The sequence below is a fragment of the Acanthisitta chloris genome, unplaced genomic scaffold (assembly GCF_000695815.1).
Source record: "Acanthisitta chloris isolate BGI_N310 unplaced genomic scaffold, ASM69581v1 scaffold24735, whole genome shotgun sequence".
Lineage (NCBI taxonomy): Eukaryota > Metazoa > Chordata > Aves > Passeriformes > Acanthisittidae > Acanthisitta > Acanthisitta chloris.
Window position 1 is genome coordinate 13,093 of NW_008673599.1, and position 13,141 is coordinate 26,233.

General features: G+C 48.3%; 1 protein-coding gene across 1 annotated transcript; it reads left to right on the forward strand.

Moving 5' to 3' along the window:
- The first annotated feature begins 3,363 nt into the window (after positions 1-3,363).
- IFT140 (intraflagellar transport 140) lies at positions 3,364-11,831 on the forward strand. The gene is made up of 13 exons (XM_009075025.1): positions 3,364-3,374; positions 4,038-4,215; positions 6,025-6,215; positions 7,235-7,330; positions 7,659-7,791; positions 7,864-8,007; positions 8,499-8,627; positions 8,834-9,016; positions 9,706-9,912; positions 10,071-10,283; positions 10,360-10,520; positions 10,936-11,077; positions 11,637-11,831. Exons 1-13 carry the CDS (start codon positions 3,364-3,366, stop codon positions 11,829-11,831), a joined length of 1,983 nt encoding a protein of 660 aa, XP_009073273.1.
- Positions 11,832-13,141: the final 1,310 nt, after the last annotated feature.

Here is a 13,141-nt window from a genome sequence, read left to right on the forward strand (position 1 = left end):
CATATTTTCACGTTTTATATCTCTTGGATTATTTGTTGTTGTATCCTGTGCTTAAGCCAAGGATCCAGCAGCAAGGCAGATGATGTTTAAATATGGATAATGCCAGGAGAGATTTACCTTTAGGGAAAAATCACACACCTGCTTTGCCTGCCCCACCTTTGGTTTCTGTGATTTGTGGAAGTTTGAGTGTGTATTTTCAGCAGGGCACAAACTTTCTTCGCATGTTACATGGGAAAAAAATAGCACTTCTGTTTTACAAAGGCTGAACAAATCAGTCTAAGCATAAAGGTTGGAAAAAGATCATTGAGTCCAGCCATTCCTCAGCACTTCTGAAAAATATTCCAGTTTTTCCAGGAGTTTTTCTTTAAACTTTCATGCAAAAACAGGCAATGAAAAATATATGGGAACAGAAGGGTTTGTGAGATCAGACTGTGGATGATATAAACACAGTCCCACAGAAAAACAGATGCGAAAGGTCAGATGCAAAGGGAGAAAAGCTTTTCATCAAAGATGTGGTAAAACTTGTGTCCACTCTGAAGAGGTGTCACTGTTTCCTTCCCGAGTCCCTGGTGCTGTGGATGTGGCCTGGAGCTCGGGGGCAGCAGGGATGGTGTATCCTGTGTCTGTGGGGTGACAGCATTCCCGGGGTGCTGGGGGCACATTCCCATGGCTCTGCTCCCGCTGTGCCTGGGCTTCGTTAAGTTTCCAGCTTCGTCTGATGAAGCACAGATGTGAGAGGCTTTCCAGGGGGGGAAAAGGAGAAGGAGGAGGGGAAGAACAGGAAATTCCCGGAGCTGGAGTTGGGGGCAGGGTAAGTCATTCCTTGGCGTTTTATATGGACAGTGGGGCCGAGCCTGGAAAGGAGAGTCACTGCCTTTGGGGATTCACCCACAGATCTGTTGGGAGATAAACCATGGGTTTTCCCTGGGATTTAAGTGATGCTATTCTGCACCTCCTACTTCTTGTTCCTTCACCAGCCCTGCATCCATCTGCCCACATCCCCGAGAGACAGCAAAACTAATGGGCAGGACTCTTGGGTTCCTTAGGGGGAACACTCCTCCGGGTGCTTCTGGGGGGCAGAGGCAGGAGAAGGGATGGTCAGAGGGAGGCAGTGAGTTTTGACATTGGCAGGAACTGTTGCCATCCAGGAAAGCATAATGCAGCCAAGAGATGATGAGCAGCATCTCCTAAGTCCTGCTGTGACTCTCTACACGCTGCTATCTTTTAACTTTGTACTTTAAAATACACTGTGTGCTCTATTTCCTTTCAAAATTTTCCACTCCCTGTAGTCTAAAGAAGAATTCTCATCCGCTCAGTGGTTGGAGCCCATGAACTCTCATCTTCCTGCACGGAGGGACTCATGAGCTGTCAGGGCTCAGAAAAAAAAAGGGCTTTGATTTCCTTTCAGTGAGCTGTCAGGGCTCGGAAAAAAAAAAGGGCTTTGATTTCCTTTCAGAAACTCACTGGTAGGCAGCTCGACAAAGCCCAGCACAGACGTGCATTCCTTCACCCAGAGCCAAACAGCTATGGCAGCTTCTGGCACCTGCAGAGCTTGGAAAAGATTTCTTCCTGTGTGCTGTGAAGCATAGCTGTGCCCACACGTGGGGTTTGGCAGCTTGTCCTGAGCACAGAGCTCACTGCTGTGTTGGTCAAAGCAGGTGACCATAACTAACACCATGGTAATCCTGTCAATGGTGTTTCAAGATGTTTTTTCCTGCTTTTCCCAACTGCAGGTACAGGTAGTGGCTGGAATAAAAGGGAAACCAGTTCCAACTGTTCAGAGATTCAGAAGGTCACACCTTCTGCTGACTTCTGACAGCACTTCTGTGTTGGGTAGTGATGCACAGAAGGATCTGATGCTGGTTTCTGGGAGGCCCTTCCAGGTCAGAATCACCATGCTCTGTTTCAGTGTTCCTTTTGGCTCCCCAGCTGGGGGATGTGTGGGCACAGGGTGTGAGGAGGCCACGTCTGAGCCCTTCCCAGCATGGCCATGCAGATGTAAGCAATGCAGCACAACACTCAGATGTGCATTTTTACTTTGCTAAACCAGCAGCACTTCTGAACTCTCTGAAACTTGCCCCAGTTTATCACTTCTGATCCTCTCTTATTTTGTCTATACTGTTTGGCCTTAGAATCATAGAACCATCAAGGTTGGAGGAGACCTCTAAGATGGAGTTCAACCATTAACTTGTCACTGCTGGAACCTCTAAACCCTAAACCTTCAGTGTCAAATCCAAACACTTATACACTTCCAGGGATGGTGACTCCACCACCTCCCTGGGCAATCTATTCCAGTGCCTGAACACCCTAACAAGGACAAAATCTTTCCAAACATCTCATCTGATTCTCCTGTCTCAGCTTATGACCATTCCCTCTAGTTCTCTCCCTGCAGCCATGGCAGGAGAGACCATCAGTTGGCCTTGATGAAGTCTGTGTGACAGAGTTGCATTGATTAGTACCTGAAGCTTTATACCAGTTGCACTGCAAATAGAAGATACTCCAATTGTAAAGTAAATTAGGCATTTTTCCTGTGCCTCTCTCTGGTGTGTGTGTTGGAGAGCACGTCGTGGCTCACCTGCTCTGCTGCTTCCCGGTTAGTCACTTTCCCCTGTTTGTGCAGGGCTTTCCCACAGCCACTGCAAACTGGAAAACATTTTAATTGTAGGAAAACTAGAAGGGAATTTGGTGGCAGGACTTGAAGTGTCATTCAGTTCTATTATTTTCTTCTTTTTTTTTCCCCCTGCTTTTATCATTTAGATCCTTACATCGTGCTGTGGTGATGCCCAAGAACTGCACAGACTGAACCTCCCCTGAGAGTCACATGCTGGTTTTGAATGCTCATGGTTTTTATTAGTCAAGCATATTGCATGTAATTCTGAATAACCTCAAATGTGAATAGAATCTATGGAAATCTTTGCTTGTCCTTGCCTGGAATGGTCAGTTGTGCCCTGGTCCTTCTGCTGAGCAGTTCTCTGTCCCTGCCAGGAGTGTGGTGCTCAGCCTGGCCCTGCCTTGCCTGGGCAGGGAACTTTGCAGTGCTAACTCATAGCCCTGAGGAGTTCTCATTCTGAGCATCACAAAGCTTTTCTTTGTGCCAGTTTTATGCAAGTTTTAAATTAGAACATGATTGTTTGGTCAGTTGTTTCCCTATAACTGAGTTGTTGTTTTTCCTTGTTACTGAGAGCAACTCTTGGGCTCCCAGTAGCTGTTCCATGTCTGAATGACTCAGGACAGCAGGAGGATGTTTCCAGTGTGAGGCTTATGTACATAAGACATTTCTCATCGTTTTAATTTTGATTTCTGATCATTGATGTGGAGGTATTGTCAGTGTTTATAGGTTGCAGCTACAGCAGAACCACAGTGATGGGCACGAGGTAAATGTTTATATTCACACAGAGAATCACAGAATGGTTTGGGCTGGAAAGAATCTTAAAGACCATCTAGTTCTGCTCCCCCTGCCATGGGCAGGGACACCTTCCACCAGATCAGGTTGCTCCAAGCCCTGTCCAAGCTGTCCTTGAACACTTTCACAGATGGAGCAGCCACAGTTTCTCTGGGAAACCTGTGCCAGTGCTTCACCAAGGATTTCTTCCCAATATCCCATCTATCCCTGCCCTCTGGCAGTGGGAAGCCATGTCCCCTTGTCCTGTCCCTCCAGACCCTTGCCCAAAGTCCCTCTGCAGCTCTTTTGGAGTGCAGTCAGGCATGGGAAAGGGCTCTAAGATCTCCCTGGAGGCTTCTCTTCTGCAGGCTGAACACCCCCAGCTCTCCCAGCCTGGCTCCAGGGCAGAAGTATAACTGCTGTTGTTTAGACATTGGAGTAAATCAAACCCCACAATATTTCTGTAGGGCTGGGGTCAGTCAGCTCCAAAACTAACCTTTATGTGAGAGGCTGTTTCTGTTCCTCCTCAATCTTCACACAGGAGCTGGAGTTTGTTACACCCAAATGCCCGAAGTACTGACCTTCCCCACTCTCCTCACTCCTCACCTGCCCACACCTCCCAGCACTCTAACTGCTCTCCTGCTCTTTCCCACAGTGAGGCAGTCTGGGAGAACATGGCTCGCATGTGTGTGAAGACTCAGAGGTTGGATGTTGCCAGGATTTGCCTGGGGCACATGGGCCATGCGAGGGGAGCCAAGGCACTGCGCGAGGCGGAGCAGGAGCCAGAGCAGGAGGCCAGGGTGGCTGTGCTGGCCATCCAGCTGGGCATGCTGGTAAGTCCCACTGCACTGACTTTATAGAGCAGTTTAGTTCTCATGTGAAAAACTGCTGAGCGAAGGAAACCTCTTTATAGGATGGTTTATGTGTGAAAGAAACAGAAAACCTGTTTCCTTAGGGTGTAAGTCTTCCAAGCTTAATTATCCAAGGTTGGACTGGATTGTAGAAAGGATTTTATTCTAGCTAAAATGTTTCAACGAACATATTTGAAGGTCCAGTATGGGATACACAAGTTCTGTTTTGGCATGTTTGTTTGTAGAGTGCAAGGCTAAGGTTCTGTGCTGGTGGAGCACGAGGCATTGAAGGAGTTTAGGCAAAATAGATGTTTCCTGCGGGGCTGGAGATGTCTGGTGAGTCACAATGAGTTAGAGGAATTTGTGTGTATTCCACTTATTTAATGTCTTCATCAACGATCCATAAGAACAATAGAAACTTTGTTTAGGAACCATAAGAGATCCAGGGATAGGATCTGTAAGAGGGAAAAACTGGGAGAGAATTGATGAAATACCCCTGAGTTCATAAGGAAATCACAAACTAGATAAAAAATGGGCAAAGTGCTATGAGAGCAAAACTCTGTTTGGGGCTGAGTTTGAGGAGATGCTACATCCTGGAGCTTGGTTGGTAACTCTTGTCTGTGTGTTCAGGGCAGCTACAGCTGCAACAGCAACTTCCAGCCCTGAGTGTCTCATTACCAGAAAAAAAATGTTGATGAACTGGAAGAAGTTCAGAGAAAATCAGTGCAAATTGTTCAGCTCTTGGAAAGATTTCACAGACAAGGAAATCTTTAAGGTGGCCAAATAATTAGAACTTGGCTTGAAAAGGCATTTAGCAATCTACAATGATATGACAACTATAAATGAGAGAGAGAGAGAGAGAGAATGACTGTTCTGAGTTAAAAGGAAATAAAAAAGGAAAATTCAAACTGTTTGGAAAAGCTTCCTGGCAAAGAATGCTGTGAGGCTGAGAAGTGTTGGTGCTCCTTCTCTTGGACGTTTAGATCCGTTTGAAGAAGAGCAGGAGAACTGCAACAAAAGAAATGCACTTTTGCTGCTTTTTTCTATCTGGTACCAAATCCTAGGGCAGGAATCTTCCTCCTCCACTTTCTATACTTTTTTGAATTTGAAACAATAAGAGACAGAAACTATTTTTCTGTCTTGGACAGATAATCTCAGTTGACTAAATATAGTGTTCAGCTGGACAGCATTGGGTGGAGCAGGAAAATGCTCCTTCCACAGGAGTGAGCACCTCTCAGAGCACAAAAATAATAGTTCCAAATCTGCTCACCCTTGCGTCAGCATCAGCAGAACTCTCCTGTTCTAATTCTGTCTCAAACTGACGGCATCGATTCCCAGGAATGGAGCTCAGCTCTCCACGACCAGCACTGCTGCCTCTGAGACCTGCTGGGAGGTCATAGGTTCCCTCTCAATTCCAAAAACCCCAAGTGTTAGGACCTTCCCCCAGGCCTCAGCCCTGGGTGGGCAGCGTGGCCTGTATCCCACCAGAGCCTCTCTCCCCTGTTTTGGTGGTTTGCTGACAGCAGTGTGGTCACCCATGACTTGCCCTGCGTCAATCCCGGATGGTAAACGCCAGGATCTGAGTGCTTTCCTTATTTTTACATAAACATCCTGTTTCCCAGTAACCTGCTGTTCCAGGCTAGGTATATTTGGTTGGCTAACCCCCTGCCTGATGAGTGGTGGTTGCTTTCATTGCATGGCAATGCCCTGCAGTGACAAACAGCTCGAGGTGCAGCGCGCGGTGCGACCGACACGGTCGGGGCTGATGGGTTCTGTGTGTTCCCCTCCCAGGAGGATGCAGAGCGACTGTACAAGGCTTGCAAACGCTATGACCTCTTGAACAAGTTCTACCAGGCCTCCAACCAGTGGCAGAAAGCCATAGAAACAGCTGAGGCTCACGACCGGGTCCACCTGCGCACCACCTACTACAACTACGCCAAACACCTGGAGGCAACCGGCGAGCAGAGCCTGGCACTCACCCAGTAAGCACTGCCTGGGGCACCCCAGGGGACTGGGAGAATTGCTCTCCCTGTGGGGGCAGGCAAAGGAGGATGTCTGGTGATGGCCAGTAATAATTAATTCAAGTCTTTTCCTGTTTCTGGTGCTTTCTGCCTGCTGGAGTGAAAGCATTCCCAGTGAAACTTCCTAGCACCCTCCCAGGCAAATAATGTGTGGTGTCAGAAAGGTCAAGTGTCTGTCAGGGCCAGTGGCTGAACCCCACTCATATCCAATCCTGTGCTTGTCTCTGGAAGACCACTGCCCTCTTTTCCTTCCTTTTCCATGACAAAACCGCGTGTTTACTTTTCCTGAGAGTCCCAGACACAACTGCTGGAGCAGAATTTAGTCTGACTTGGTTGCTTCTGGCGCCTGGTCCTCTCCTGTGACTGCTGAGTCCCATGAGAAGTCAGGGCAGGGGATTTTTAGTGCCATGTAGTTGTTGGAAATTGTGGTTTTTATAAAGCCTCTCCATTTAATGATGATGATGATATAAGGTCACTCCTGTTCAGAGTGGAAGCAGAGCTCTCTGTGCCCAGGCAGGCCCATTGATGACCATGGTGGGCAGGGGTTGATGAGAGGTGGATGTTGGGTAAGGGCAGTGACCTCCTGGCAGTGGCAGATGCTGATGCTGCAGTGGGTGGCAGAAGGATGAGGCATAATGTGGAACCCAGGGCTGGTCAACCAGGTGTGTTTGATGTTTGGGGAACTTTCTGGAATGTTCCTTTGGTCCATCATTGGCACTTTTGCAGTATTTAGTGCCCTGTGGTTACAGATCATACCTCCTTGATCCCAGGTGCCCTGCAGGACCACTGAACTTTTAATTTTTGATGGTGCTGGTGGTTTGCAACTGGTATTACACTGATTTTACTTATACAACCAAAGCAGTTGTTGCCAGTGTTGTCAGTCTATGTCTGTCAAACAAGACTAAATGGGTGTTTTACACAGGAAATGAGCTAACATGGAGGTTGACATTTCACACCTAATACATTCTTCTTTTCTACAGCTACGAGAAGTCAGACACGCACAGGTTCGAGGTACCCCGGATGCTCTCTGAAGATTTACAAGCCCTGGAGAACTATGTCAACAAGATGAAAGACAAGTCAGTGCTATGCTTGTTCCTTCTCCCACATGGGGCTGTCAGGTCTGAAATATGAGAGCAGGGACAATCCTCTCAGCCATGTTCAACCCCTGCCATATCCACTATGATCCTCCCACAGATGCAGAATAATTTTAGGATTAGAACTGCCATGTTGGATGTTGGGTGACCTCCCATGTAGTGCAGACTCTTGAGTGTCACCCTTGGGTTGGGGTAAAGCCCTGTCTGTGCTCTAAAAAAATGTGTCAGTCTTGAGTTCAAGCTCTCCAGGAGTGTAAAATGCAGCCTCTGGGTGCTCTTGTCATTGCAATTCACACTGTTGCCTTTCCAGGAGCCTGTGGAAGTGGTGGGGGCAGTACCTGGAGAGCCAGTCAGACCTGGAATCTGCACTGAAGTACTACACACTGGCTCAGGATTATTTTTCCCTGGTCCGTATCTACTGCTTCCAGGGCAACGTGCAGAAGGTGAGGCAGCTGCTCCCAGAGCTTCCATTGCTGGGATGAGCACAAAGGAAAGCTGTACCATTCCCTTGGCAGGCTGCAGAAATAGCCAATGAAACAGGGAACTGGGCAGCATCTTACCACCTGGCACGGCAGTACGAGAGCCAGGAGGACATCAAACAGGCTGTGCACTTCTACAGCCGCGCACAGGCCTTCAACAACGCCATCCGCCTCTGCAAGGTAGGGCAGACCGTCCACAGAGCCCACACCAGAGCTCTCCTGGTCTCTGACAGCATCCTCTGCCAAAGGTGAAGCCTCAGGGGTTTGGGACTTTTTTGTACAGTTCATCAGAAGCTGATTGAAAGCAATTATCATCACTGAAGCTCAGTCGCTTGGTTCGTAGTATTGAGGTGTGTTAAGGGGTTGGAATGGCAGGGACACCTCCCACCAGAGCAGGTTGCTCAGTGCTTTATTGAACACTGTCAGGGTTAGGGCAGCCACAGCCTCCTTGGACAACATGAGCTAGTGTCTCAACGCCCTCACAAACTCCTTCCTAATATCTAAATTTCCCTCTTTCAATTTATACCCATTACTCCTTGTGCAGTTCCTAACAAGGTGGTAGGTGTTTTACACACAAGGGGGTGATGGGCTATGTAACAGTATAAAGCCACAGGTTTGCCAGAAATGAGAACTGTGAAATCTGTGTGTGCCAAACCTTTGCTTTTGAACAGGCAAACAAGTTAGATGATCAGCTGATGAACCTGGCCCTCCTGAGCTCCCCAGAAGACATGATAGAGGCAGCCTGCTATTACGAGGAAAAGGGGGAGCAAATGGACAGAGCTGTCATGTTGTACCACAAGGTAAATGTTTTTAAAGTCAAAAATCCCAAACTTTAAACTGAAGTGGTTCCTAGAGCAGAGGAATGTTAAATTCTCACTGTAGTAAGAACCACAGTGTATTAGTAATTTCTCCCTGGTGGGCAATGCTTTATTAACCCACTCCAGGGCATCCTGTGAACTGGCTCTGCAGTGCTAATTCCAGTCTTTGACCCTTGTTATTCCTGCAGGCAGGACACTTCTCCAAAGCCCTGGAGTTGGCTTTTGCCACGCAGCAGTTTGGGGCCCTGCAGCTCATTGCTGAGGACCTGGATGAGAGGTCAGACCCAGCTCTGCTCGCTCGCTGCTCCGGGTTCTTCATCGAGCACGCGCAGTATGCCAAGGCACTGGAGCTGCTGCTCACGGCCAAGAAGGTGAGCTGAGCCTTCTGCTCCCCCTGCTAGAGGAGCACAGATATTTAGCTGTGCAGGTACAGATACACAGAGACACTTGTGAAGTTGTTTCCCCTCACACCAGTGGCACTGGCTGCTTGGCCGTGCCCACGTGCTGTGCCCTCTCCTCTTTAAGGAGCTCCCCTGGCTGACTCTCTGCCGTGTTTTTAGGGGCCATTAGCCCTTTTCTGAGCTAAAAGCTCTTCTATAGCCTACTCAGAATTTGTTCCTATATGGGATTATCAAAATGTTTATATGTTCCCATATGGGATTATCATCCCTATATGTTCCTATATGGGATTCTCAAAATGTTTAACAAAATCTTTCAATTTAATTGTATGTGCTGAAAACCTGTAGTGTTATCAATCCTCTGCCTGACACATGTGACTAGTATGGCTGAAAATCTCACGTTCAGAGGTGAAACAGCTGAACCTTTATTGCCACACTTCTGTCCTGTGGGGGAACAGGTGAGAACCAATGTGGGCACAGCAGAACAAACATGTTGTTAGCCAACAGAATGGGACAGAGTGTGCCTGAACAAGGGCTGGTCAGGGCACATAGCTACACCAGAGTGTTGCAGGCAGAGCACCCTCAGCTGTGGCTGTACCACAATCAGTGTGAGGTATCATGATACTGTTTGCAACACCTCATTGCTCTCTTGCTCCCATCAGTACCACGAAGCTCTGCAGCTGTGCCTGGAGCAGAACCTGACCATCACTGAGGAGCTGGCTGAGAAAATGACAGTCTCCAAGGACTCTCAGGACCTCTCCGAGGAGTCCCGGCGGGAGCTGCTGGAGCAAATTGCTGATTGCTGCATGAGACAAGGCAACTACCACATAGCCACCAAGAAATACACACAAGCAGGAAACAAGTTAAAGGTGAGTCTGGCTAGCCTTGACACAAAGGTGTTTTGAGAAGCAAACCTTGGAGCAGACTTCCTACAGTAACTACCCAGACAAAGCTTCTGAGCCATCTTGTCTGGTGTTTTTGCACTCACAGTGACGTTTTCCCCCCGTTCCCCCTTTTCCATTGTCAGGCTATGAGGGCACTACTGAAATCTGGAGACACTGAGAAAATTATCTTCTTTGCTGGAGTTTCTAAACAGAGAGAGATTTACATCATGGCAGCAAACTACCTGCAGTCACTGGACTGGCGTAAGGATGTAAAGATTATGTCAAACATCATCAGCTTCTACACCAAAGGGAGAGCTCTTGACCTCCTGGCAGGTTTCTATGATGCATGTGCCCAGGTATGTGCCCTTTCGGTGACTGCTGAAGGGGGTTGGGTTGTTAGCTCTGGAGCAAGACCTCTATCTCCTCTTGCAGGTGGAAATTGATGAGTACCAGAACTACGAGAAAGCCCACAGAGCACTGGCAGAAGCATACAAGTGCCTTGCCAAAGCCAGGAGCCCTGTGGAGCAGGAGAACAGACTCAGCCACCTGCAGAGCAGGATGACCCTGATGAAGAGGTTCATCCACGCTCAGAGGTGAGCTGCAGCATTCAGAGCATGGAACTGGTTACAGAAATAGCGAATCAGAACAGGAGTTGTACCAGCACCTGCAGTTTAGTACATCATTTGCAGCCTCACTTCAAAAAGCTGCTGGTGTATTCTTCTAGCAGGGAAACCATGATGTGATTTTTTAAAAGTGCTGTTGGCATTAAAGATGGAAAGGTAACCTGAAAGAAGCATGAGGACTAAGGGAGGTGTAACCAGAAAGATGATTACTGCAATCATAAAATCACAGGGTGGTTTGGGTTGGAAAGGACTTTTAAGCCCTTCTTGTTCTACCCCTTGCTATGAGCAGGGACATCTTCCACTAGACCTGGTTGCTCCAAGCCCTGTCCAGCCTGGCCTGAATGCTCTCCCCAGGCTGTAACAGTTCCCTTTTTCCCTTCCCTAGAGTTTACCCTGAGGACCCTGAAGAAGCAGTCAGGCAGTGTGAGCTGCTCCTGGCTGAACAGGACATCGAGGACGCTATCCGGCACGGCGACGTCCTGGGATTTCTGGTCCAGCATTATGCACATGTGCAGGAATTCCACACAGTAAGTGAAGGTTTCATTCCTCCACCCTCCAGAGCCTGTGTTGTACACCTGTGCAGCTTGGTGTGGTGTGGCTCTCACCCAGGCACACATTCCATGGTTGAGGCTCCTTCACAGGAGTCAAGCTGCTCAGCAGGGAGTGGCACAGCTTAGGAACTACATCCATATTTTGCATTTGATGGGACTGAAAAGAAAGCTCACAGGACACAGAGCATAAATGATCATTCAGATCATTCAGCATTCCCAGTCAGTAGCTGAGAGCAGAGGGTCTGACTGGGTGAGTGCCTCAGCCACCACACTGTGCTGCGTTTGCCACCTGGCCAGAGAAGAAAGAAAACTGTAAAACTGCAGTTATTTGAGGAAATAGTGAATCATTCCTTCAGGGCAAACGTGCCACACACCCCCAGTGCTCACACTGAACTGTGACCTGCTGCTGTGCTGGAACATGAGGATGCCAAGTGCGAGTTCCTCCAGCTGTGCTGATTAACCTCATTTTGAATGTGCTTTGCACTGGTTCCCCACAGCAGTGCAGCCCCTGATAGTCATCTCTGCATTCCTTTAGGCTTACCGGTACCTGGAAGAGATGCAGAAAAGAATTCCAGCCTCGAACCTGAGCTACTACGTGTCCCCACAGACGGTGGAGGCTGTGCACAGAGGGGCAGGCATGGCCCCCAGCCCAGCCCTGCCACACACTGGCCACAGCAGCACCGACAACAGGGAGCTGGAAGAAGTGGCTGATGAAGTGGAGGATCCCTGACAACCTACACTTCCCAAATGGAAAGGTGACTTTAACACCAGGTGATTTATCCTGCCCTTGTTGGGGGTCTTAGGTCAGTCACACGAGACTGACACAGCTTTTTGGTTATCGCCAAGAAATTGATTTTTTCCTGCTTGACTGTACAAGCAACAGTATTGGAGTTAGTATGTTCTTGCAACATAATGTAAAGACATTCACATGTACATCCTGTAGAAAGGTGGGTTAGTATTTTAATAAATTTGAGGCAGAAGAAAACACAACAGGAACTGCATATTGTAACTTCAGGCCTTTTCCTAAGTACAGAAAAGAGCTGAGTAACTGAGTTGCAAACTGTGAGTTGACAAAATTTTCAAGTACAACTCTGATCTGCTAAGGTGCAGATTTGTGGTTCCCTACAAGTGAGACCTGCTGAAAACAATCTCCATTGCCTTTGGGTAGGAGCTTGACTGAAAAAATCAAACTACTCCCTCCAGCAGGCTGAAGGCAAACTTCCCCCACCCACAGCTTCTGTACTTACATACATCAGAGGGTCATGTGGGGCAGAGTGACCACTTAGAGACATCTGGGCTGAACCTCATTCATGGAAAGGTGTTGGGAGGGACCCTGGATACCTCCTGGTCCAACCTCTGCTCCAGGTGGGTCACTGAGTGAGCAAAGCTTCTCACCAGTTACATCAAGCCACGCTCAGATTTTTCAGATGCAAATTTCTCCCCTGTCTCTAGCAGGACTGTGAGAACTGAAGCTCAGTGTAACAACCAAGGTTCTGCTCATCTCTCAGCCTGTCTCCCTGCACCTCCACAGGCAGTACCAGCTCACTCACACACTGCCTACCAACCAGCCCTTCTGCTTAGAATGTTTCTTCTTCCTGCTTTCTGAGTTGCTTCAAAACTTGGGGTGAAGATGAAGTTTTTGAATTGCTTTCAGGGAAGAAGGGCAGGGGAGATTTTAAAGGTCAAAAATCTGAACATTAGCTATTCTTCAGTAGAAACTTATCTCTGTACTAAGACTATACAAAAAGTTTTATTCCTTCCTAGCCAGAGCCCAGCCAGCACCCTTCCAGCACTGTGCTATCCAGTGATGCATCCCAGCAGCAGTGCCATTCCCTGCACCAGGACATCCCTTCCAGCAGCAGCACCACAGCTGCTCCCCCAGGCACCAACGGGGACGTGGGAGCCTTTGTTGGGGCAGGTCATAGATGTAGCCCTGGGAGGCAAGTGGCCCTGCCCAAGCCCTCCTGTTTTTCTGACAAGAAGGCTCTCTGAGATCTTCCCTGTATTTTTAGCTGAGTGCTCAGCCCTGCCAAGGTTATA

Bases quoted from the DNA above. Each gene is read 5' to 3' on its own strand.
- IFT140 (XM_009075025.1), top strand. The intron at 4,216-6,024 runs GTAAGTCCCACT...TTCCCCTCCCAG, and splicing joins CCATCCAGCTGGGCATGCTG to GAGGATGCAGAGCGACTGTA. The intron at 10,521-10,935 runs GTGAGCTGCAGC...TCCCTTCCCTAG, and splicing joins AGGTTCATCCACGCTCAGAG to AGTTTACCCTGAGGACCCTG.